This window comes from Anser brachyrhynchus (genome assembly GCF_964034855.1).
Source record: "Anser brachyrhynchus genome assembly, chromosome: 27".
Taxonomy (NCBI): domain Eukaryota; kingdom Metazoa; phylum Chordata; class Aves; order Anseriformes; family Anatidae; genus Anser; species Anser brachyrhynchus.
Window position 1 is genome coordinate 5,762,250 of NC_137720.1, and position 26,036 is coordinate 5,788,285.

The 26,036-nt window shown below is 50.5% G+C and overlaps 1 protein-coding gene across 1 annotated transcript; it reads left to right on the forward strand.

The window, feature by feature from the left end:
* NUDT3 (nudix hydrolase 3) lies at window positions 1-25,258 on the forward strand. The gene is made up of 5 exons (XM_080569207.1): window positions 1-550; window positions 13,099-13,209; window positions 20,986-21,030; window positions 21,811-21,895; window positions 22,804-25,258. The coding sequence occupies exons 1-5, from the start codon at window positions 452-454 to the stop codon at window positions 22,971-22,973; spliced, it is 510 nt and encodes a 169-aa protein (XP_080425333.1). The 5' UTR covers window positions 1-451; the 3' UTR covers window positions 22,974-25,258.
* Window positions 25,259-26,036: the final 778 nt, after the last annotated feature.

A 26,036-nucleotide genomic window follows, 5' to 3' on the forward strand; every position in this document is an offset into this window, starting at 1 on the left:
GGGAAGGGATTCTGGAAGCCGAGCTGCGCCGTCTGCGTAGCGGCCGCGCGGCCAAGCGCCAGGGGGCGGCCGCCGTCGCCGCCTCCCCCGCCCGGCGGCTTTACGCCGTTTGCGTAGCGTGCCCCAAGATGGCGTCGCGGTCGTCGTCGGAGGCGGCGGCGGTGGCCGGAGCGTTGGCGGCGGCGGGGCGGCTGGGAGCGACGGGAGGGATGAGGCGGCCGAAAGGCGGCAGCGAGTAGCGGCCGGCTCCCGGCCCGCGGGAGAAAGAGGCAGCCAGAGCGAGAGACTTCGCGGGGAGGCGGGTCCCTGTCCGTACTCCCCCCCCCGACACCCCCCCCTCCAACCCCGGCCTTCCCCGCCCGCCCCTCACGGGAGCCCCGGCGGCTCCTTCCCGGCCCCTTCAGGCCTCGCCGCGCCCCCGGCCGCCCCCCTCCAGCCCCCGGAGCGGAGGATGATGAAGCTCAAGTCCAACCAGACGCGCACCTACGACGGGGACGGCTACAAGAAGCGGGCGGCCTGCCTGTGCTTCCGCAGCGAGAGCGAGGAGGAGGTGAGGGCCGGAGGGAGGGGGGCGGCGGGCAGGGCCCGGGGGGGCTGCGCCGGGGAAAAGGGGGTCTGTGTGAGGGGCTGGGGGCACCGGGGGGGGCTTGGGGATGTGGGGGGGGGCTTGGGGAGAGGGGGCAGGGCAGGGGTGTAGGGTTGGGGGTCAGGGGTAGAGGTAGAGGGGTCAGGGATACGGGGGTGAGGAGGGGCAGGGGGGTAGGGGGGAGAGGGGTAGTGGTAAGGGGGAGAAGGGGTAAGGATAGAGAGGGCAGGGGTGTGGGGGCAGAAGGGGCAGGGGTAGGTGCAGGGTTGGGGGAGAGAAGGGATGGGTAGGGGGTGAGAAGGGGCAGAGGTAGAGGGGTCAGGGATATGGGGGCGAGGAGGGGCAGGGGTAAGGGGGTAGGGGGGAGAAGGAGCGGGGGCAAGGGAAGAGTTAGGGGGAGAGAAGGGATGAGCGGGGGGCGAGAAGGGGCAGAGGGGTAGGGGCAGGGGCGGTGTGTGCCCAGGGCTCAGGATGGGGCTGGGATCCAGCCGGCGAGGTGCGGCCGGACGCCTCGGGGCAGCCTGGTGCAGAACGCTGCCCTCCCGGAGCTGCCCCGCCGTCCCCTGCGGAGCGGCAGCGGGGATCTGTTGGACGTGTGTTTGCACGCCGGTGGGAAGGTTGGGGGTCTGCACGCCCCCCCCCCCCCGTGTTACTAAACGCAAGAAAGCTGCTCAGAACGAAAGCCTGCACGTCTTGGGGTGGTGGAACAGCCTGGTAAGGAGCGTTGTGGCACGGGATGGGGTTTGGCAGTTGACTGGACCAACCACGCTGGCAGAACTTCAGTCCAGCACATCACATGAGATAGGAGAGGAAACCTGACCTTGGCTTTATAAAAAGAAACCGGGATAAAAGGGGACTGATGGAGTGCCAGAAGTTGCTGTCCAGAGAGGCTTGGGAGGAAGTGGGAATTAAAGGTAAACGGGTTAGTTTAGGAGCGGCTGCGTTGCTAAGTGCTCCTATTGTCTGTGAAGTTACAAAGGGGAACTTTGCTCAGATGCGCGTTTTTCACAATTCTTTTTTTAACACGGTTTTGACGCGGGCTCGCAGCGCTCGGGACGAACTCGGCTGCAGGTCTTTTTTGCTTCTTACGGAGTCAGGAGTACCTCGTTTCATTTACTGGCTCCTGAGTGGCAGGACTAAAGGCTTTGTTCTCCTGATTATCCTATTTGTAGCTACAGGAAATCAGAAGGGAATGCCGACGGTTCGCTGGAGGAAAGTAAATTAGCATACCGCTCAGTTATTATTTAACGTGGCGAAGGAGGCTGAACAAAACCCTTGTAGCTGTGCTGTCATGGTGAAGTGTCAACACTTCAGCTCGGAATGATCTGAAATAAATAAATATACTTAACGTGTTTTGGTGCAGCTTTCATCGTAGCTGGTCCTTCCCCTGACTTTCAGGGAATTTATGGTACTTTGAACTGACTGTGAAGAAGAATGTAATCGCATTGTGTAATGGTACTGGGGCTTATCAGCACGCGTGGTTGAAGGCATCTGAGTTTTCTGATGCAACTTTACACAATTTGTGAGGCAAATGTGGCAATTCCTCTCCAGGATTAGGTGTTTGACCATGTTTGATTACGCTCTGGTTAAGAATACGAATGTGATGTTAACAGCTACCTGACGCAATCGGCTGCTGCCTCGTCCTTGGCCTCTCTTTTACATCTCCTCGATCTGCAGAGCGCCACGGCCTGCAGCTTGCTTCGGGGCTGGGGGCTGCTGCGTGTCCGGGGCTGCTGTGGGGCTGGCGACACAAAGGTTCGTTAACGTGAAGGTTTCACAACGCTGACCTGAGGGGGATGAAGAAGTAAAAGTAAACTCGTCCAGAGGCACGCTGGCGTGGGACAGTTTCTTGCAGCGTAGTTTAAGCTGCTGTTTGGTTAAGGCTGAGATTTTGAAGGCTGTCTTTGTGTCAGAGTTGTGGCTGGCAACAGCGTTCAGTGGGTTCCGAGTCTCGTTTAAGCTGATGCAACTTCAGTCTCCAGTTTATAGGACCTAGAGCTGAAAAATCCCTTGCCAGCTGCAGAAGCAGGAGTCGGGAGCTGGCTGGCTCCCTGATCGCGCCTTCCCGTTTCCACAGGTCCGTTACGGAGGCTGCAAACGCGGCCCTGGAAAACTTCCCGCGTACCAGGGCGGCGTGGGCGCTCACGCGAGCGCCGTTCTCCCGCTTTAGGTTTGGCCGCCCCGGGTGTTGGGCCCTTCCCGTGAGCGCGCCGGCGAGCTCAGGTAGCTGCTGCTCCTTGCTGTGGCACGAAGGAGCACTGACGGCTTCGGGAGCGGTGCTGGGCAGGGCGTGGGATGGCCTTGGTTTGAGTTGGAGTTGGCCTCCTGAGGACATCACGCGGCCGTTCGGCGCTGCTTTGGTTTTATTTATGGTATCCGTGTGTTTAACGGAGAGCTGAAGGTGCGCCGGGCGCTCTCGGCTCCAGTGTGCCTGCTTCCGTCGCTGGTCGCGAAGTGGAAGTGTTCAAGAAATGCATTTAGGAAAGTTGGTGTCAAACCGATAGGTACCAGGGTGGGCTCGTTGCGCAGACCTGCACTTCGTCTTAGGCCGGGGGGCCATGTAAATCGTGCTTGTATCGATAATTTCAATCAGCAGGGAAGAAACCTTGATTTTATAATTTTTTCCTAATTATTTTTAGCTTAGTTCTCATTTGCTGGTGTTTATTCAAAGCTCAGTTAATTTGAGACAAGTGTGCCACTCTGGTCTTGTTGCTGCTTGCACTTTTTCAGTGACTGGAAACGTGTCATCAGTCCATGTTCAATTATGTACTTTAGCTCTGAAAATATGCTTTTACTCGGAAAGATTTCTTGGTTTTCATTTTCTCCTGGAAAATAACGCTTTGGTGCCAGTGATATTATTTAGTATTGATTGCTTCTATTGAAATGGAAATTGAGATCCATTTGAAGGGATTCTCCAGGCAGGGAGGGGGGAACAGGACCAAAATATGTTAGTTAAAGACCTATTAAACTGATTTTAAATAAATAAATAAAGGCCCAAGGCAAGTTTTGATAAATAATTCAAACTTGCAGTGCTGAAGAGCGATTTGTTTGTAGGCTGGGCTGTTTCTGCTTACTGCTTCTTTTAAGGGCTTAAGAAACGGTAGCTGTTAACCTCTTGCTTTTCTCCTTCCAGTCCCACTGTGGATTTTAAAAAAAACAACAAGTTTTTCTCTTTTTTTTTTTTTGAGCCCCTATTTAGTTCCTGAATTAAACAATCTTGTCAACGAACAAGAAGAAATCAGAGAGGTTCTGTTTACGCTTACAGAGGAGACTGTGCTTGTTTTTAGGCGTTTACCCCTTAGCTCTTCGGTCCGCAGGTTTAATTTTCTTTAAAGTCTTGGCAATAAACGGGGGTTGTTAAAACAGCACGTCTTTCGTTAGGCATTATATTTGCAAAAAAAAAAAGAGGCTTAGCATAATAATTCCTTGCTTCTTTTTTAGTTAAGTGATTTATTTCTTCCGCACGCTGCTTGAGGACGCACGTTTTCTCTGTACTGGGTTTGGAAGCTTCCCCTCCTGGCCATGAAAGCAGCTCTGGAACAGTTCTGGAAGACCAAACGTTGGGTGAAAAGCTGCCTTTGTTACACAGTCCTTTAAAAAGCAGCAAAGGGAGAACTCATTTAAGCATGAATCTCGAATGGGGTAAAGAAAAAATAAATACATTTCTCAATTGGGCTGCATCAAAATCCGTATCTGTGGTGTTTGGTAAAGAGTGAGCCACCGCAGAGGGGTCTGTGGGCAGGAGGGAGGACGAGGGAATCGCCGGGATTAGCTCAGAGGGTGTGAGCAGACTTCAGGGAACCTGGCGGCAGCACAACCCCAGGACTCTGCCGCTTTCAGCTCCTCGGATGGAGGAAACTCGCTGGGTATTTGCTGCTTCTGGGAGAGCAGAGAAGGGCAGCGTGCGGATCAGGAGCTCCCAAGTCTTGCTCTCTCTGAAATCACCCCTTTTATTGCCCGTGAGGTCAGCGCCTCTCGGTACTGCTCTGAGGGTGTTATTTTTAAATAATACCAGTATCTTTTTGTGTAGACCGGCTGTTTCAAGGAGGAAAGGTTCCAGAAAATTTACTAACGCCTTACTATTGCGAAGCAGATGGAAGCCTGCTTAACGGCAGCACCTCTGGGTTACGTTTGAGCAGAACTAAAAGGAACCCTTTGGCTTTGAGTCCTGCGCTGGTGGAGCTACAGGTTGAAGCACGCCTGCATTGTATCTGGTGAAAGGACAAGCTGCTCCTTAACAACTGGTAGCTTTCAAAGACTTCTGGAGGAAATGCTTCGAGAAGAATGGCATCCAGGATCGGTTGTCCTTTTTTCTCAGGCGTGAATGGAGTCTGAATTACGATGAGAACACCGCGCTTTCACACGGCGTCTGGTCAGCGCTCTGGCTCCGTGGTTTTCCGCGTGTGCCAAGGCAGCGCCGTCACCAGAAGGAGCGGTTCTGCAGCCCCGCACCAACCCCGGCCAGGGGAAGTAATTGGTGTGCTAACTAACCTTTTTTTTTTCTTCTTGCTTCTCCTGGGTCAGCTTTAAACCAAGCTGGTGTAGCGCAGCAGTTCTCCAGCCTTAATTGCAGGCTGTGCTGGTGATCGCTCGGCGTTCCTCTGCCATCCGTGGTGCGTTTGCTTCGATATAAAAATATTATTAGCTGCAACCACTTGGAGTACTTTGCTGCCTGGAAGTAAAGGGAGCTCAGCATCATATGATCGTCGAGCTGTCAGGGGAATACGGTCTCGGAGTCCCCGTTCCAGTGGCTCAGCTTGACTCCTTACCTTCCCTTCAGCTACACAAAAGGTTTGTGGCTGAAACCAGATGAAGGTCTCCCTGTCCGTTGCTAACACGTTACCACATCCCCAGTAGGATATAGGCCAGTTTAGAAATAGTTCTCTTGTTTGTGCTTCTCCTGCCCCTCTCTGCTCTGCTGGTGGCTGGTTTTCTCCAAGGCCAAGGGTACAAACCTCTGCAAAAACCGAGCTTTCGTCTAAAAAGTGGTTTCTGGCTTTTCGCAACGGAAGCCTTCGCGAGCAGTTTGACGAGCAGCTCCGTGCTCGCTTGGACTTTGCCAAAGTACAAAAGGATGAGAATTGTTAAATTTTCACTTGTCTTACTGGAAGCTGTGTAAGCTGTTGTGAAACTGGAGGACTGAGTCAGTCTTCGTTCTGTTGCAACTGAAGGAAAGGGGCAAATTTGGAAAGGGCCCCCTCAACCCACACGTTTGCTGAGAAGGACCCAGGAGCAGCGGCGCTTGTGGCACTTGTCCCTTCTCCTACCAGTTCCCTGAAATCCCTTTTGTCTCCGAGCCTCTTATCGTCTGCCCAGAGGCCACAGCTCTTCCCTGCCCTTCTCTCCTTGTTCTTGTGTGCCACCGCCCCTCTGTTATGCTCAGGATCGGTTCCGGGCCGTGGTTCGTCACGCTGCCCCCGCTGCAGAGCCAGGTACGAGCGGCTGGGGCCGCTCCCAAAGGGCTGGGTGGTCGTGGGGTCTGGGGGAAACAGCTCTTTCCCTTCAGCAAAAGGAAAATACATCATGTGCTCGGGTTTTATCACTGTGTTGTGTGTGTTTGTTGTTTGTTTTTTTTGAAATTAGGAGAATTGTCTTAGTGCTGGGCTGTGTACCTCTGTGGTGGGGTGTCCCAGAACAATTGGGATAGGACAAAATGAGGAAACTCACGGGTCTGTCTTATAAACAGTAAACATCAGCGTTCAGGTGCTGTGTATAACACCGTAACGGGGAGGCAGGGAGTCGGTCTCGTTAACCTGTAGCTCTTTTTCACCCCAACTGGGCGGCTGCACCAGCTGCTCATGGTTCTTTCCCACGCGGTGCATGCGTGTGTCAGGGTTTGTGTCCGTAGCTCTGTGCTGGGCAGTGCCCGATGCACACTAACTCTTTGTTCTCAGAAACTTCACGTTAACGTGTAAAATTCAGAGGGATACAATTATCTACTGGGTAGTTTTTTTTTTAAAAAAAAAAGATAATTCAGATGGTTCATGTTATTTTTACTCTTACTCGCTTGGGCAGTTACTTTTTCTTGTGTAAATAGCGTAATTATGTTCTGTGTGGAATTAACTACTTATATTTGAAAAGCTTCTCGAGGGTTTTCGTGGCTGTAGGTTTTTTGTATGCTGTGTTTTATGAATAGGGCTGGTTAGGCAAACCAGTCAGCGTACACACGGGCAGCTGCTGACGTGCAGCCGTTCGGTCTGTGCGAAAAAAAAAAAAAAACACCAAATAACTCCCATCGTTTTCCTTGGGAAAAAAAAATAAAAAGACGGTTCAAAAGCTAGCATTCCTCTGGGAGAAGTCTGCCCGGAAGAGCTGCGCAAGGGCTGCGCCGTGACCAAGGGGGCGTCAGCAGGCACGAGCAGGTTATCGGGGGGGCTCTGCCTGGGAGTGCCGCGTTATCAGCCCCGCGCTGCCCAGGCGAGCGGCGCTGTGCAGGCGTTTCGGCTGCTTGCTGCCCCTCGTCCCCCCCGAAAGCGCACCGCAGAGGAGTCGTGTGGCGTAGCCGGGGTGCAGGGGAAGGACTGCGGGTTGTCTTGCCTCGGTAGGGGTTAGCGGGCACTCTGCAGTTACAGGCGATGTGTGGTGACAGCAACGTGACCCGTGGCATTTTGAAGCCGGCACAGCAGCGCAGCGCAGGATGATTTATTATTGTTATTCTAAGAAGTAGCCTAAAAACCAACGGGATTTGCTTTGTTTTTCATCTTGCTTATAACTCTGTAGGTGTGATCCAAGCACTTGAAATGACCTGAACCTCTTCCAGTTCACCTCTTCCCCCTTTTTCAAGGCTCAGGCTTTCCTCTTGTCAAGGTCTGTGGCGTGAACAATTTCCTCCGTGAGCTTTCTGTCATTGATTTGCTGCCTCCGTTTTCCCGATACGGTGCTGTAAGTCAAATCTCATCCTGCCACGGAGCAAGGTGTGGGTGCCTGTGGAAAAATAACCTTTGCCTAAGAAAATGTGTGCTGCTGAGGAGCAGCAGTGCTCCTGCAGGGGCGTGCTCTTCCCGTTACGCTCAGGACGGGCTTTTTCTGCGGCTTGAGGTATTTCAGTGCTGCTTGTGCTGGCTGGAGACATCGCCGTGTCTAAAGCTGGCTACAACCTGCTGCCCGCTGCGTGCTCGGTGCCGCGGGGCGATGTGCTAGCTTGGCGACGTGCCCCGCATAGCAAGAGGGTGGGAGCAGCCGTCCCGCAAACCTGGCGCTCCTTGGCACGCTCGTTCGGGCTGCCCTGCGCCGGGAGCTTGGCAAAACGCGGGGCTGTGTTCCTGCCAGCGAAATGGGAGGCAGTGGGCTTTGCAGGGCTTTGGGTGCCCCTCTCCTCCTCCTCCTCCTCCTTCTCCTCTTCTTCCTCCTTCTCCCTCCTTCTCCTCTTCCTCCTCCTCCTCCTCGTGCGCTCGGTTTCTCAGCCTCGCCTTCGTAGCGTTTCAGGGTGGTTTGATGGGGTCAGCCCCTGGCTCTGCCAGATATAGAAGCAGTAAATGCACCTAGGGACTCTGAGAGCACTTGCGAACTTTGAGTAAAGCATCGGAGGTCGTTGTTATGCCGGACACACAGAGCTGTGCCGGCTGCAGTGTCCTGGCTGGGCAGAGGACTACTCGGAGCGTCGCTAGCACAGCTGAGCTCCGGGCTGCGGCACGCGGAGCCTCCCGTCACACCGAAACCTTCAGACAAAGGCAGATTGTACGGGCAAAAGTCACTGGAGTCAGCCTCCTTCTCCGCCAGTCTCCCGAAAGCGTGGCGCGAGCGTGGTAGGCGCTTTCTTGCAGCCGCTGCCCCGATAAGTAACGCTGAAGCGTGAAATGAGCCTGAAACGTCAGGGGCTTCGTACGTGGGACGCGGCCCGAGTACCGGGGGAAACGGGAAGGGAGACGCAGAGGCAGTTTGGGTGGCCGGGAGCTGGAGGTGGGTTCCTGGCAGCTGAGCGGTGCCGGGCCAAAGAGCACGTCTTTAACATCTCCTCCGCTGCCTCGTGCTGGGCAGCGCTGCCGGGCGGATGGGCCTGGGCTGGCGTCTGCTGGGAGCGTCCCCTTCCTGGAAGACGGGAGGGTAGACGGCTCATTTGCTAATTAATAACACCGGAGGCCAGCTTCTGATAACGTCGCAGCTCTTTCAGTCTTTGCCGTAATGCTTCTGTGCAGCCTCTTTCTAGGGATGGAGTTGCCCACAGTGTCACCGCTGTTGTTTTATTTACGGGAGGTTGCTGTCGTTTAAATCGAGCGTCGCAGGGAAGAAGCCGGGACTCCCCCCGTCCCTGCGCTGGAGCTGAGAGGGAATCCTCTGCCTTGCCTTGGCTGCCCGGCTTTTGCTTTCCGTTCCTTCAGGAAGACAACGTGATGTGAAGGAAAAAAAGATGTCCGTAGTGCAGTTGTGGTAAGGGCAGCATCGTGTGCCGGGGGCTCGCGGGTTTATCCCGGGGTCGGTCTCGGTTCCCCTTTCCCATGGCTCTTCGGGCTCCGCACGGCGATCTGGCAGCTTTAGGTGCCTCGGCTGCTCTCCTGCCTCCTCCCGGGGAAAGCCCGGGGTGGGTTTTGGTTCTCTGCGTGCCTCCTGCTTTGGAGGTCGCTTACCGTCAGGGCTACAGCTCAGGAGCCCCTGCTGCAGGCTTCAAACAAACTCTGCTTATTTTTCTAACCTCTCTCTTTATTTCATTGATTGTGTCTGAGAGCTACTTCTGGGCTGCCGTGCGCCTTGCCAAAGAGGCTTGTGTTGCTCATTTCCCTACTTTGAAATGACATAATTGTCTTTCAAATCCTGGAAAACAGAACTTGGCTGGGCGACGTGATACCTGCAAACGCTTTCCCACCAAGACCAGGCTCCAAAACCTGCCCCCGGGATCTCAGAGCCAAGAGTCTCAAAGCCAAGAGCCTCAGCTCCCACCTTAAAGACAGCTGCGTAGCAAGAATAAAGCAGAAATGTAAACCTGCCGTTGTGTTTTGGCTTGAATTAACCCAAAAGTCTAGGTTGTATCCTCTCAAAGGTGCCGGTGGGTAGCTCTCCAAGTCTTCCTTGAGCAGCGAGGGGACCCTCGGTGTCTTCTGCGGGGTGAGGGAGAAGTGGGCGTGAATGCAGGGCTCTGAAAAGGGGCAGCTTCCCGTTACCGCAGCCTCACCTTGCTGCAGCTCCGGTGTTGGAGGTTGCCTTGCCCGCGGTGAGGGGCGCAGATGACCAGGCTGCACCGTAAAGATTAAACCGGTACAATTCCAGTTCTGAGAAATGTGGTGTTTTCCCTTCTGCTTTTAAGCACGTGTCAGAGATAAGTGACGTTCGCTCTTTTTTCTGACTGTTTTGATTAAAATTTCTTTGTTGCTCTGTAGCCAGGTGAATGATTTTATGTAATAAAGAAATCCACCAGCGAAAATTGAGGTACCAGGGATGTGAGGTGCCAGCAGATACCCTTTAAAAGTTGTTGGCTTTATGCGGTAGAACCGTATTGGAGTAGGCTCAGTCTAACTGAGCAATCGGGTAACGTTCTTGTAGTGTTACGTTGTAAAGGGAAGGGGTAGCTGCCGTTTTCTCTTGGCTTTTCGGTGGAAGGTAGAGAAGGATTCTGACCTTTTTTAGGGCAGGAACACAAACTCGCATCGCTGTCCCGCAAGGGAGCAGCCCCTGCTCCCCTGGCGTCTCCTCCTGGCCAGGTGTGTGGTGTTCCCCTACGCCTACAGGGGGAGAAGGTCTGCGCGGGGGATTTCTTACCTGGGAAGCAGCATTCAGGCTGGGCCTCCCGAGTACCAACGGCTTTCGGCAGCTCTCGTGTTCCCGGGTTTGGGGCTGTTTGTAAGATCTTCCGACCCAAAGCCACGGTTCGAGTGACCTTTGTAGTGGGCGCCTTTGAATGCGTTGCAGCTCCCGGGACTCGGGCCGTTTTCAGATGGGGGGGCTCGGAGTACAACAATGTCTCACCCTCCTGGTGAACCAGCTCCCTTTGTCTTGGGGGAGCTCATTGGTAGCAATATCCTGTTTAAAGCTGTTTTAAAAGAATGACCTTGTAGGGCATGTTTCCTGCTCTCTCTTGATGGGATTTCCTTTTTATTAAACAGGAAATAGTCTGATTACATAAAAGTGTGAGAATGACAGGTTTTTCCTTCCCAGCGAGGGTTGTTCGTGCTAATTCTATTTAGAAAATGCTCAAGTGCCAGGCCAGCTGAAGTTAATTTACTTTGCCTAAAACTGTTGTTTACACCTCAGAGTTCCTACTAGTGTGCTGGTGAGGCATTGTCTTAGCCCGAACAATCCAGCGGGCTTTCCTTCAGAAGTCTTTGTACAGCCGTTCCCTCGGCAGATAACTTTTTCTCACAAGTGGAAGGTGGCAGGAGTTCAACGCCGCGACCTGTGCTCTGCTGGTGTGCAGGGAGCTGCTTCTGCATCTTTGCTTCTTTTTTTTTTTTTTCCCTTTTCCTCTGAGCTGGGACTCTGCGTTGAAACCAGAAACTGCAACCGCGAGTCCTCCTTACCCAACAAGCTTGAAATGGCCGCTACTTTTCTTTTAGCTTTGTCCCCAGAACCACCTCCTGACCTGGAGGTCGGAATTTCAGACCGAGCTCTTCCGTGCGTGGCACTGGTGATGAGTCAGGATGAAGTCAAAAAAGCAGTGTAAGGCGATGGGATCAGATGCCGGGGGAAGACGGCGCAGGCCAGCTGCGTGCCCCGCGTGCTGAGCCTGCAGTGGCCGTGGAATCGCAGAATATCCGAGTCGGAAGGGACCCACGAGGGTCATCGAGTCCAAGCCCTGTGCTCGGGGGCTGAAAGGGGATCGTTTAATAAATGGTGCCGCTTCACGGCTTGCAGGACGGAGGTGTGGGTTCCCACTGAAGAGGAGGCTTTGAGGCATTATAATTAGTAGGATCCACAGAAGGCTGCTGATCAGAGGCGTTCTGACACCTGAGAACCCCCAGTTTCGTTCCAGGCTTAGGAAAGGTTAGACCAGCAGTTGCCAAAACGTTTGGTGTGACCCCTCTTCAATTTCTGCCTTTAGCTCTGCTGCTCCTGGTTGGAGAGCCGCCGTCTGGAGCCTGCAGCTGAGCCTGGTTCTCCTCAGCCCTGCGTGCCCCAGCCCGTTGGCCACCCTCAACCCTGGGCCCCCCAAAAATGAAATCACTTTGTGGGGTGGTCAGCTGGCAGATGAGAATTTCCAGAAGAGAAAAGTCCCGCGAAACTCTGAAATCTCGAGCTTGTTTCTGCCTCAGATGTGTAATTCTGACTTCTGTAGGTAGATTTCTTGGTAATTAGCGTAAATCTTTTCCTATGCTACTGGTAAATCAACATTTACACAGTAAAGCCTGGGACTTCAGTGCCTCGCGCAGTTTAACTTTGAAATGTCTGATTGAAACTGTTACAGCTGGCCTGTAACCTAATTGGACTGGTATGTTGGAAAGTTTCTGGAGCAAGTTGCTTTGGCTCGGAACTTTGTGCCAGTGAAATGATGAAGTATAGCATGATGACTCTAATGAACAGGCTTTGTTTAGAGAGCTGAAAAACAGTATTAGTTTTGTTTTTAGTTTCCATCTCTGCTCATGGATGTATCGCAAGTAAGTTTAATAAGCGCAGTGCCTCGGTATTCTTTGGGAAAAGCTTCATCCAGTTGAGCTTGTTAGCTGGCTTTTTGTTTCCAGAAGACAGCAAGGAAGTTTAATAAGACAAAGAGAGAACCGAACATAGCAGACTTACATTGGAATAAAGTGCTTCAAGAAATATCCCACAAAGAATGCTTATGAAAGATGAGTACTGTGAAAATGGTTGAATGTGGTTGGATCATTTTCCTGGTGAAAAAACAACCCGTCCATCTCTGCAGCCCTTTTGTAGGGCTTTTAGGTGGTTTTACTTAAACTTACATTTTGCTTAAACATCCCCTTGGGACAACCTCATCCAAACCCCAAGTAACCAAGTGCTGGCCCCGGAGCTGACGGAGCTCCTCGGTGCCCGCTACAAAAGAAGGGGCAGGCGGGGAAGTTGAAAACCTTGCTGAAACAATTCCGTGTCAGCTTTTTAGTGGGCGGGTACCTGCCTTGTGTATATCCTTAATGTCACCGCAGAGGTAAGCGAGGCCAAAGGTCCTGATAAAGGCAAATCAAGGGACTTCTGCAGGGGCTGGAGGTGCTGAGCAGCTTCTGGGCAGTCTCGTACTGGTGCACGGCACGTGTCCCCAGCTGTCAGGGCTATGCAGTGACCGGGTACGGCAGCAGGCTCTTACAGTGTGCGTGTTGCGGTGCCGTATCACATAGCAAACTGTTGGTTTGGTATGCGGAGGCTTAATTTATTCTTCAGTGCTCGAGCGCGACGAGAAGGTAATGGCTGAAATAATTGGGAGTGCTGGAGTGCCTCGTTGCCGTTGGTCATGCAGCCTGCACAGCTGCCTGCAAGGGGTAAAGAAATTGCCTTGGGAAGAGCAGAGCGCTTCCAAGGACGCGCGTTGGATTTGGAGGTGCGAGGGGTACAAAGACACCTTTCCTCCCGCAGCTGGGCTCTGAAAAGGAGCGTTGCTGTGAGTTCGTCCATCAGCTGTGCTCTGCTCTCCGCAGGTGCTGCTGGTGAGCAGCAGTCGGCATCCGGATCGATGGATTGTCCCTGGGGGCGGCATGGAGCCCGAGGAGGAGCCCAACGTGGCCGCGGTGCGAGAGGTCTGTGAAGAGGTAAGGACGCGAGGAGAGCGGGGGCTCCTGGAGCTTCGCTGTTCGGCGTCGGACGGGGCTCTGGGAGCGTTTTCGGCCCTCCAGCTTGTTTTCATGAGGTGGAGAGAAATACAGGGTCACCGGCGATAGCCACGTGGGAGGGAAACCAGAGTCCTAAACACAGATAGCACAGGAACGTAATTAAGGCTCTCGTTTGGCATCGACTTCTCCTCACCTGGTACTTTTAACTGAAAATGGATAAAATGAAGCTATAAACTTCCAGTACATACAGTGATATTCTCTGTTTTGTTACCTTCCTATGAGGTATGCTTTCTTAAAAGAACTTTAAGAAAAAAAAAAAAAGCTTTTGCTTTTGTGGAGCTAATAATTAGGTATAAAGTAGAAACAAGCCCTTACGAGCCACTGAAGACACCTCAAGTATAGGAATGTCAGTAAGTTTTGGTTTAGTATATATTCTGAGTTCTCTATGAATACCAGAAATTGATTGCAAAGTTACCACTAGCAACAATTTCTGATGTGTTCATGGTTTTGTCTTTGAATTGGAGCTGTTTCAGAAATGGGGTCAAACGGCAGCACACGCTGAACTGTATGGAGAAGGCGTGGTTTTCTTTTAAAGCTGGAAGAACATTTTTTTTAAAGGATTTTCAAGTCAGCAAATGGTAGTTGGTTACGCTGTATGTGAAATTGGTCTTTAGAACTGAATATTATTGAATTGGAGAGATGCATAGATTCGGAAATGATTAAATGGTTATGTACGGATGACCAAGTAGGCTCCTAGTTACGTAAGGAAGGATTAAAACGCTTTCAAGAGGGTTATAAATCTTGGTGCTGTAGAACAGAAATAAAGAGCGAATTGATGGGAGCTGGGAGGAAGCTTCCCCAGTAGTTGCTCTGTTTGTCTCGTCTGTCAAGTTCCCCCCGCAAAGTACTTGGAAATACCTGTTGCTTTCTAACAAAATGTTCGATGTTTGGCCTTAATGTGGCAGCTCCGGAGCTGCGTGTTTCTCTTTGGTTGCTTTTATAATCCAGCAGTTTATCAGAAAGCTATGAAGCGATACGGCGACTTTCTTTTTTTAGGTCTCTCTAGTCCTGTGGATCGCTGCTTGCAAATTGCGTTTCCAGCTTGTAGTACAGCCCTGGCTTTTTTAGTTACTCGGTAATCAAGCCGAAGCGAGTTTAACCAGAACGACAGACGCGTTCCAGTTACGATATTTAATGTATTACAACCTAATCATCATTAATAATTAAATCATTTGCTGCAGAAGTCAAAGGTTCGTTCAGGAGATGCGCGGCTTCGCCTTTCACATCCCTAAAATAAATCTGTACCGACCCTCCCTTTCTCAGGCAGCGCGGAGCTTGGAAGAGTCGCTCTCTTTCCATGACAGCTCAGCGGCTGAAAGGGAGCCTTGGCGCGGACTCAATCTGCAGCGAAGAAACTGGTTCGGGCTGGCTGAGATAATCCCCTCTCCCTCAGCTGGTGTTCCCTCGCTCACGTGGACTGGTGCCGAATGAGAATGTAATTCAAACTGTGGCAGCCTGGCAGGGTTGAGTCATTCCCAGCGAAAGCACCTCGCTGCTCCAATGCCGCTCGGCAAACAGCAAGCAGCTCCGAGGGCGGCGGGACCGCCGGAGCCCCTCGCCGTGCCGCGTTCGATGTGAGCGCGGGGTGGGAGAAAAAACAGAGCTATCAAAACCTGTTACGGTAACAGCTTCCCGACAAGCGGCCTGCAGAAGAGCAGCCCGTCGTGTATAAAATCGCCCCGAGCTCTCCTGCAGCTGACGATCGTGAGACTAGCTGACACAGGTGGAAAACGGGGGCCAGCTTTTATTTGTGCACGGCCTTCCTCAAGCACGTTCGTGTTCCGGGACGCCGCTCGTGCTGCGTCCACCGGATCAGAATGTGTCTCAGCCGCCTTCGGCTCGGCGAGCTGTTTACTGAAAAATGTTGCTGGGGAATGTGCGTGCAGGAGGGGGGACGTCTGCTCTGCCGCAGCTGTGCTGCTGTAAAGGACTCGTGCACCCAGTTTCCCAGCTCGCGCTCTTGATTTGGCAGGGCGGCGTTTTCAGGAGGCTGCTTGCTGGGTGACTGGTGGGCGTGCTAGCTGGAGCTCGCTGGTGTGAATTAGGCTGTTAATCCTCCTTCGTCCTTTCACGTGAAGGTAGGCTTTTTCGGGGAGGTTGCAGCGGAGGCTGCTTTCCCTGTAGGTATGAGCTCTGAGCTCCTCTCCCGGGACGGGTACGTCTGGCGCTCACAAGGAGGCCCCAGCTCAGCTGAGCAGATGGGCTCTGCTGCTTGCGTTGGGAGAGAGAAAATCCCATGTGCCCCGTGCCTGTGAACACACAGGAACTTTTATCCTAAAAGGAGGTAGCTCTTGTGCTGACCAAAGCTGTGGAAGAAGTTTGCAGACTTTCTTTCGCTGCCTTTGGTGTGCCTTTCCCATTTTAATAAGAGCCAGTTGGAGGAGCTGGAAGGACTCCTTACCCTTTCAGTTGCTTGTGGTCTTTGAAGATGACAATAGGCTGGTTTTTCTCAATTCATTCTTTCTGCGTGGTATGCATTTTCTTGTTTAAAACACGCTTCCCCCAAACGAAGCATGTTAACTTCTGCGTTCCCTCTTTTAATTCCACCGTGTATGTGTTTGAGCTTAAACGTGTGGTTGCTGGAGCGATCGTCACCTAAAGGAGTCTGACTTTTTCCCTCCTCTTGGTTTGCAGAATTTTGGTGTTGCTGAGCTGCAAATGCAACGTTAATTCTGAGCGAAGCCTGCGATCCCTTTGTCCCGGTTTGTTAGTCCTTGTCCTAGTTTGAGGCAGTCCTCATCTACATTAATCTGTACCAGCAGCTGTATTAAAGCAGACAGGTACCGACACTTGTCACGCTCGCCACTGTCCGCATGAAATGCGAAGTGACTGAGGTCTTGAGCGTTCTTTCTAGGCAAAGTGGCAGTAGGCGAGCACACTGGCGCTGAATGAGAGCAGAGATTTTGCAGTAAAACTGCTTAGTTCTGACAAATTGTTGAAAAATTGAGGTAGTCAGTCTTACACGGCTGCAAACGCCAGGTATGTTGTAAGGTTCCCCTTCTAGAAAAGTGATGTGGCCTTTTAAAACAATGGTTAGTACCAAGGTAGTGTATTTGTCTTCGTTCTTGGATTTTTTTGCTGTTGCGTTCTCTCCCCAAAATTAATCTCACGTTGGGAGTAAGGGTTTTTTATGGGTGTGAGAGACTGGCGAGGAACATGTTTTAGAAATAGATGCCTTAAATTAAACTTATTATGGAGCGACTTTGAAGAAAGCCTCCACATTCATCTGTTAAACCCAAAGGCATTTAATTTTGCACTTCTAGCATCTTTCACATCCTGACCTTTAAATACTTAGCAAATGTCAAGTTCTATAAAACTACGGGCGTGTTAGTCATGCTTTCTTCATGGGAACCAAAAGCCGGGTGAGTTGTGCTTCAGCTGTGATCAAACAGGCAGTTGATGCCTGTATCAGAAATAGTCCATCGTGCCAGCGCTTTGATCTGGTCGCTAGACAGTAGTTTTCCTCTTAAACGTGTTTTATAAATAATCTGTTCCGTTTCACGTGTTTTGGGTGTGATGTGGGGTATGAATAACGACATCTTTCAGTGCTAGGGAAGAAGGAAAAATAGGAAGCCCCGTATCTCTTATTTTTTTGGAAATACCACGTCGGGGGCTGTGAGTGAATGACTGAGGTGATTGCTTTAAACTCTCCGTAGATTTAGGAGTGTTCAGTGCGGATAGACCAAGTTCGCTCCCGCCCGCCGCCTCGCGTGCTCAGACCTCAGAAAAACGAGCAGTAACGTTGGGAAGCTCTTCGGTCTGTTAGGATACTTCGTCAGCGCGAAGGTCCGTATTGGTTGTACTGCAGGACAGGGGTAGGTGAGTAAGTAGAACCCTCTCTGAGGCACGAGGAAGAAATTTTGCCTAGCTGCTGTGTAATTGGTGTCTTCGGGACTTGTCTAAGCTAGCAGTCCTTCTGGGTGTGATTTACTGCCTTCGGTGCTGCAAGTGTTAGAGCGAAGATTTGGGTGTTTTACCACAGTCCTCTTGCCCGGCAGTAGTCTGTAGTAGATGCAGGCTTTGAGCCTAATAGAGCAAAGTAAAATAGCTGAAATTCCAACCCACATTTTCCTTAGCTCAGATGGAAGGAAATAAAAGCTGTCCCTAGGAACAGATGGTGTTGCTGCAGGCTGCTTTTTGCATCTGACCCGAACTTATTTTCAGCTTTGAAACCTGAACCTGCTGTTCTTGGATGTCTTCAGTCATTTTTCTTTATTAAAACAAGTTGTTCCACGAGCAGCAGAACTAGTAAAGCTTCATTTCCTCTAGATTTTTGTTCCTTGTCCTGAACGCCCAGCCCTCCCCTCGGGGCGTGCAGCAGCGGTTTGAAGTCGGGCGCTGTTTTGGGGCAGCTGGGTGTTGCTGACACTCGCACGCTCTTGCTAAGCCTGCCTCTCCTTCCAGTTCGGACTACATTAGGAGTGGAAGCTGATTCGGGTCCGCTCTGTGCTCGGAGCAGGGAATATGAAGCTGCCTTTGTGAGCTCTGTCTCCTTTTAGGAGCGTGCCTCTTGCCGGGGATGCCGTCGCTCGATTTATTCGCTGTTTTCTTACACCTCCGGGTCGAACGCTTCCTGCTGGTGCTTTCCTGCCCCTCTGAGGACGTGCGCGGATCCTGAGGATGGCACCACAGGCTCCGTACCCGCTACTTCCAATGCTTGGTGGGGGAACGAGTGCCCAAATAAATTGTGCTGCTTCTGCCAGGCACTGGTGTGGCCCGTCAGGGCAGAGGATTCCCAATGAGGTTACTACCGAGGAGAAATTCCAGAGTCATCTGGAGCAAATTAAGACTTAGATCCGGCTCCAGTCCTGGATGAGCCCGTGACTGTACATCCAACTTTCCAAGAAAATGCTCCTTGTCCTGCAGCAAGGGAAGGTGCTGAGGGGTGGCCCGTGGAGAAGCGACAGATTGGGAGCGTGCTCCAAGAGCAGTTGTGCTGGTCGTTAGCTGGCTGGCTTTGGTGATAACAGGCACAGATATTTAACTCCGGTATCTTAGGCAACTTCGTTAGAAACTAGTGGGGGACTGAGTTCTGCTTCGTGTTCTCTTGTCCCCTTAAACAAAGCTACGATTGTACGGAGGCTGGCTTTTTTGTGTGCGGATTAAGCACCGGTGTATAACTCAGCCCAGGTTGGAGGCGTCCTATAGGTTTAGAAAACTCACGATACCAGTAAAATCGGGTTCTAGAGTCGTGGGACTGGAGGATCTAATGGTTGACGTGCTTTGCAGCCTTTAGGCTTTGGTGTTTCTCGCTTCTGTCATGGCCAACCTGAAGCTGGTTGGAAGCAATCCATTTATGCTGCCGCTTGCTACTGCGTGTGGCAAATTCCTGTATGAAGGAAACCTTGGCACTTCTTTGAGTTATTATAATAATTCGGTGTGATTTTTCCTACAGCACGTTCGTCTTGGAATCACTGTGCGTGCCTTTTTGGGCGAATACAGCTAGGCAGAATGGAGAAGGAGGATCTTGGTTTGCAGACAGCATTATTTTGCTCACCTCTCGGCTTAACCAGCACGCGAGGAAGGGCTCCTCCTGCCTGTATTAGTTCCAGCACGCTTTTAGAGCTGGGAATAAGCTGCTTGGGATGCTGGTCGTGCAGTATTCCTGCTTCGTTTCCAGGCTGGGTAGTTGCCTGGAGATAAATTTGTTTCTAGTCACGTAGGAGAGTTTGCTAAACCATCCCAACATCGCTGGCTTTTGGTTCAGTGCCTCTACAGGTGAGGAAGGAGAGCAGTAATTCAATAACCTTCAGGAACAAGTAGAGAAAACTGGCATAAGACCATTATTTACCCAAAATAGCTGATTACGCTTCACTTTTTAATATATTTATGTATGTGTGTTGGGAAGGTGGAAGCCTTGCTTTCCTCTTTGTTATTGCTAGCTGGCTGATAGGACTGCTTTTTTTTTTTTTTTTAAAGCCAGCATTTGAGATTGCTTAACGAGTTTTGTTCTTTGAATGAAATTCTTTTGCAGCATTTGCTGTCCAGTTCACTTCTGCGAGAGATCAGTCCAGGTTAGCAGCGGCGGCTCTGCAGATGAGGTAAAATCGCTCGTCTGCAAAGGTCAGAACCAGTTATCTGCCCCAGCCGCGCTGGTGCGCGCACACACGCGTGCGTTGACCTTCATGGAATTGCTCTTTGACTCCAGAAATAGCCCGGTGGTTAACAGGCAGTGGCCCACCTATGGGCTGAACAGGACGTCAGGAGCACCGGTGAGACGACACGTTTTGCATCCAAAAAACACCAGAAAAGGTTCGGCTGAAAAGCTGCTTCCTGGAAGCGGAGGTCAGGGAGCACCTCGCAGGGAGGATTTGGGTTCTGTGGGTGCTGGTAGCAGCGGGCGCTCCAAAGCCCTTTCCTCTCCTGGGGCGGCTCTGCCCCCAGCTATTGTTAGCAGCGAGAGCGATGTGCGCTCCGGCGGCATAGTTCTGCTATCCGTGCTTATTTAACAGGAGCCTACCTAGCCTTTAATTAATAAAAGGTCTCCCTTTCTAAAAGCATGTGACTGTGCAGCAGCTGCTTAGTAGCTGAACAAGCAGAAAGCAGTATCTTGGCTGCTTAGGACAGAGGATTTGTATCAAGGGTGTAGCTCCCCTCACCCAAATGCCTTTTTTAAAGAAAAAAAATAGCCTGACATGCTCAGGTCTGTACACCCAAGCTGCAGGAGCACTGTTTTCCCGAGCTGCTCAGGATGCGTTCCAGCTGCCAAAGATGGCAGTGAATTTACCTTCCAGACGTGGCTGGGTTGTGTGCCAGGTTGTGTGCGTTGTTTCAGACCAAGTAAGTCATGGAGCGAAATGTCATCTTCTCTGGAGCACTCGACTTCCAACCATTTACAGCCGTAAAAAGAAGGGAATGTAAATTATTGGAAAAAAAAGGAGGGGTCTGGGGGCAGGCGAGTGGGCTGGCGTTCTGCATTCATGCATGAGGCAGGCGCCAGGGCGCAGAGGAGTGAAGCAGCACTTAAGGACAGGGACCGAGCCACAGCAGCGCGTGGATGTCTAAAAAGTGGCAGCAAATCAGATGAAGAGGGAAGATACTCGGCAGTACTCACATAGGAGACACAGCTGCTGCTTAGATCTCCTCCTGATTTGTCTCCGTGTTTGATTCAAAAGCCTTCCTTCAATGGGAAGCTGCGTTTTGCGGAGTATCAAAACGAGTCCTGTTCCTGTTAGGGAGGTCACCTTACAGCTTTGCAAGTGTTTTATGCTTGCTTTAGTTTGCTGATGTGGATGGACGACACCCCTGAAAATCCTCGAAGCTGTCACGTTGCTTTGGTAGTGTAAGGGGATGTCTTATAAGTGCTCTGAAGTTATTTTCTTAAGCTGTAATTTTACATGGGTAGAACTGCGAAACACCAAACTTTATCCACGCTTAGACTAACCTTAGAGGAGATTGTGGAGGTCGTTCAGGTTATGTTACTAACTTGTAAGAAATAAACAAAAAAACCCTTTTTTCTCCTCCAGACCAAATCCAAAATGGTTCGAATACAAAAAAAGAGAAGTCCTGTGAAAGCCTGCGTGGTTAGAGCTCACGATACGTTTGTCATTTCTCCTGTGACCATGTTGTTCTCAGATTAACTGAATTACAGCGTTTGCTTCCTGTCCTGAAGGAACTGCTCCTGCACAACAAATGAGGAGATCTGTACTGAGCTGTCGCTAAAGCCTTTCTTTTCTCTCTTTGAACTCTCCATAGGCTGGAGTGAAAGGGACGTTAGGAAGATTAGTGGGAATTTTTGAGGTAAGTTTCAGAGGCGGACGGGGTTGTAAAGTTTTAATGTATGAAATCCTCTTGGAGGACAAGGCACTGCCCAGCTCGTTGTGAAGTAAGCTAGGTAACGGATTTGAAGAAAAGCTTAAAGCTCCTTGTTTAAATATAAACATGCTCATCTTTTCAGTGGCATCGATCATCTGCAGTTTCATTTGGAGTTGCTAGTGGTAATCCAGTGCACCAGCGAGTATTTCCAGTGCCTTCGTACCTTCCTTGCTGCCAAAAAGAGCCACCCATCAGGTGGAGAGCAGTGGCCCTCAGTTTTTTAGCACCTGCAGTAGCCGGTTACCAAGCTGGCCTCTGCAATTTGGAGAGGTGTGTGTGCTGTTAGGAGCGCGGTAACACGTGAGTGCTGGGGAGGTGCGTCCTCAAGGGGCACCGGGCACTTTGAGCACTCTTCACGGTGGTGATATCTCGCTATTTCAGTTGTGTAAAACAGATAAAAATATTCCCTGTGCTTTTTTTCCAGCCGAGGAACTGATTCATAACCATACCCATCTACCAAGTACTGTCTTGCAGATTAGGAGCTAGACTTTTCGGCTGCGACCCTATGAATGTTTTAAACCAGTCCTTTAAAATGCACCATTTTTAGTAGCTCAGAACTAACCGTACTGTGAGGGAAACCCCTCTTCAGGTGTGGCAGCGTCACAGCTGCAGCAGGCAGCACAACCTGTAGTCGCTGTGCCCCGTGTGCCGTCACCTTTTCCCTTTTGGTAGCCTTGTCATTATCCTGTCCCCTTTGCCTTGCAGAATCGGGACAGGAAACACAGGACATATGTTTACGTACTTATTGTCACAGAAGTATTGGAAGACTGGGAGGACTCTGTCAATATTGGTAAGTCCTTCGTGCTTGCTAGCATCAACTGGTTCGACGCAGACGAAACGCCAGCGCGGCGTCCTTCGGGGAGCCGGAGTCCTTGTAAGAGTGGTCGAGAAAAGCTGCAGTCCTTTGGTTGCTTGGGGAAAAAAGCTGTGGTCAAATCGCTGCCTTCGGTCTGTGGCCCAGGAGAAGTCATTGCAGCTGTACAGCTGCCGCTACAGCAGTTCTGGGTTTAATTCTTGCGCTGTAAGATCCTAGGCAAAGAGCATGAAGAGCTGTCCTTTCTGAAGCTAGAAGAAAATGCGTGTGGGCAGTGTGGATCAACCGTTCCCTGTTCTCTTTTTGAAATCTTTGCATTTAAATCAGATTCCTAAATGAAAACGAACCTATTGTTCCACGCAGGGTTTGTCAGTAGCACTGCAGCACCTGTAACTTCACTTTCCTGGGGCTGAGTTCAGAAATGGTTTTACTGACAGAGTAAGAAATGAGCGCTGCCCGCTGATAGTGAAGCCACGTGGGAATTGTTGGAAATTGGGCGGTGGTTGGTGCGTGTTGTCACGGGTTGTCCTAAAACGAGTATCTGGCTTGAACAGGAATGGCAGAAGTGGGAAAAAAAAAAAAAAAAAAACATTTTTTTAGTAAATTAGGAAATGCAATACCAGTCTGATGGGGTAGTGGATGTACTGCTCCAAAGAGATACCTGTCACGGGGATAAAGGAGCCTTTGATGCGGTGCTTGGAGTGGGCGGCCCTCGAGATCACAGAATACTGAGAGAGAATTTCCTAGTGCCTTTTGAACTGATGCTTTGTTGCAGACTGAAACGATTCTTGCAGCGCTAGTGTGTGTGACAGTGATCGAAAGCTAATCGGCGTAGAGAAAATAACAGTTTTGTTGCATCTACTGATTTTTCTTTCTACCCGCAGGAAGGAAAAGGGAATGGTTTAAGATAGAAGATGCCATAAAAGTTCTGCAGTATCATAAACCGGTGCAGGCCTCGTATTTTGAAACCTTGAGGCAAGGTTGTTTGGCAAACAACGGCACTCCAGTCATGACCACGACGTACTCTGAGAGCTCTGTGTCTGACATCAGATGACTGAAGACGTCCCTAGGAGAGAGATTTTGAAAACCAGACTGAAACGTGGATTTCCCTCCCCCCTCCCCTTTTTCACATGCCTCCTCTACCAAACAAGGCATGGGCAGCAGTCTGTGGCAGAGCAAGTGTTAAGAGTGCTGCAATTTAGTGCAAGGTGGGATTTTTTTTTTTTGTTGGCTTTTTTGCTTTTTGGATATGTATTTTGTAAAATACATTTTGTGCATGAAGTGCCCCTTTCCCGTTACACCGCTTCCATGGCCTGGTGAGCGAGGCTGCCAATTTTGCCTCTGCCTTGTGTTCTGAAGTGTCCCGTTCGTGTCATCCCAGCCATAGCCACTTTTTTTTTTAATTAAAAGACTTCCAATGTGAGATCAGCTCTTTAAGTCTTAGTCTGTACTGTAAGGTGCTGTTCAGACCTGCGTGGTGGTCACTTTCAGCGCATATGTATAAACTTTTTTTTAGGTGGAGAATCTAACGTTTTAATTTTGCGGGAATTTTTTTAATCCTGGTCTGCTTCTGAAAAGAAAGGTTCATAATTAATCTGTTTGCCTTTTGTTCTGTTTTTTTTTTTTTTAAATACACGTTCTGTGACAGTGCTATTGGCTGGGCCAGTTTACTCCTCATTCAGTATCCCCCGATTTAGTGCAGTGACACTTGAAGTTGAGGGCAGAGTTTTGATCACCTGCAGACATCCCCGCTGCTCAGTTGCTTCTCCTACAGCTTCCGCCGATGTTTCTGCTTTTTACATCAGAATGAAACAAAAGGAGTTGGTCTTTTAACGCTCGGCCAAAAATACGTAGCCTCAGAAACGCTGCGACAGAAAATGAATTTAATTGTCTGTGGTAGGAATCGGGGATTCAGAGCGGGCTCGAAGTCTGACAAACTGGAGCGTCGATCACCAATGCTGTTCTGCTGATCCTGCTGCGTTCTGCTGATGTCTCTTCTTGTCCACATGCCTTATACCGTGCTGAACTGGATATCGTAACTTGTGCTAAAGCATCGGATTGTGCTCGCTGAGTGTTACTGCACGAACCCTTGGCTGGATAACCATGTGTATTCCTGAAAAAGGAGTCCTGGGGGGAAAAAATTCAGGTGTTCGGTCTCTCGTCCTGTGGTTCTGCAGCACTTACAGTTGCGCCGTGGAGCGTGCTCAGAATGTTTAAACTCCCCCTCCGTGACAGGTACAGCTGACTCCCGAGCAGAATTGCTAGTCGGAGAAGTACACCGTTCAATAGGATAGTTCCCCTGATGCATTGGCACACTTCACTTTCGTTTTGTTCTGTTTTTATTGATGTAAGTTTCATGCTGTCTTGATTTGCCAACAGTGTTGTCTAGTTGAGAAATAAAATGGGAAGGGTGGGGGCTGGGGGGTGGGTTGGGACAGGTACAAGTTTTGGGAGGGGCATTAATTAATCCCTGGCTTGGGACAAGAAGTAGTTGCTGGACTCAGTAACTTCTCCTTTGTCAGAGCATAGCCAAGATGTGAAATTAAATCTGCAGTACTCTTTTTTTTTTTCCTTCTTTATTTAACAAAAAAATATTCTAATAAATACTCACTGTTCCAGAGTTTTTCTCTCTTCCCAAGAAGCGCTTAACATATGAAAATGTGATAGAAATATCCATGGAGCCTGGGACGAGGGGGAATGGTATCCTTGCTGGTTTGGCAAGAAGCTGTTCATTTTTAAGATCCTATTCTGTTCCTGTTCTTGTTCTCCCTGCTTTCATCGGTGTGGAGTAGCCAGGCCAAAAGCAGTGCCAGTGATCGCTAACATGAAAAACCATGCATAAGAAAAAGCCGAGAGGCATTATTCAAGAAGTGGCTTGAGACGGAGCATCTGGAATCGAGCCTAAATTACCCCAGTTCAGTTCACTTCAACTTAGAGACGAATGTACAATGCTTCCTTACTCTGTGCCGATCGGTCTGAACCAAACTCTCAAAAGGGCTTGAATATATCGTAGCTGGAAGTGTACGAGAAATTCAAACAGTCCGCTGTCACCGAGCCGCGCGTGGTACCTAACACAGCCATCTGCTGCCTTCGATTGAGTTTTTGTCTTTTTCTGTACAGATTAGGATGTTGGAAACGCTTTGCGACAAAACAGCTGGTAGTCCTGAAAGAGTAACTGCAGTTTTAATATCAATAGCATGCACACTTTTTTTGTTTTTAAACTAAAAAAAAAAAAATGTTTTTACAGGGCTGTTAAACTGACAATTTAGGGTAGAATATTGTTAATGACTTGCTAATGGCTTATTTGTTTGGGTCGGAAAAATAAATTGTGCCAAGAAAGTGTTCTAATGTGGCATGAATTGATGCTGTTAACACAGTAACATCGAGTGACTGAGGTTATGCCTTCTGAACTGGAAATAGCTCCTGGGGTAGGAATAATTCTTGTTCAATAGATGTGGAGTTCAGAACGGGCCGTAGTCCTGTTCCACCTAAATCTGCCTGCGGCACCCCAATTCCTGTCTTCCTCAGCATCTGAGGTTCTTCTGTAGCAACCGATAGCGCTGCACGCTAGGGCGATTTTACCCAAACCGCGCTGATTTGGTTTGGGACCGACAAACAAACTGCCTGTGTTGGTGACGGAAGGGCTCTGGTTCTGCAACAGAGGCTGGTGCTGCTTGCTGAAACCCCACAGAGTTCACGGGCTCCTGCTAAAAAAGCCAACAGTGCGAAAGCTGCGGGGTCGGGCTCGGGCTTCCAGCAGTGCTCCAGCCGGTGCTGGTGGTGGAGTTGGGGGAGTTCTTCCCTCGAGGCGAGTAGTGGCTGGACTTACCCCTTGCACCGAGCGTTACGGTGTGTCCCAGCTCCTGCTCGTGAATAATATTCTTTGGCTTTCAGCATAGCATCGATCCCACTCGGTCCTGGCGTGTTCCTAGGTGGTGTCTAACCGGAGCAGAGGAACGCCGATGCTTCCGTCCGACGTCCTGCAAGTCTGCAGCCAGCTCAGCGAGTCTCCCTGCCGCTGCACGTCGCGTGTGCTCGTCTTTAGTTTTCTGAGCTCAGTTGTGAGGTCAGTGCCAGCCCTCCTCGTGGTGCACAGGCTCCAGCTCAGAGTGGCTTC

Excerpts from the sequence above, each read along its gene's own strand:
- NUDT3 (XM_080569207.1), top strand. The coding sequence starts at position 452 with ATGATGAAGCTCAAGTCCAACCAGACGCGCACCTACGACGGGGACGGC. Across the intron at positions 551-13,098 it reads GCAGCGAGAGCGAGGAGGAG|GTGCTGCTGGTGAGCAGCAG; the intron begins GTGAGGGCCGGA and ends TGCTCTCCGCAG. Across the intron at positions 21,896-22,803 it reads GGAGGACTCTGTCAATATTG|GAAGGAAAAGGGAATGGTTT; the intron begins GTAAGTCCTTCG and ends TTCTACCCGCAG.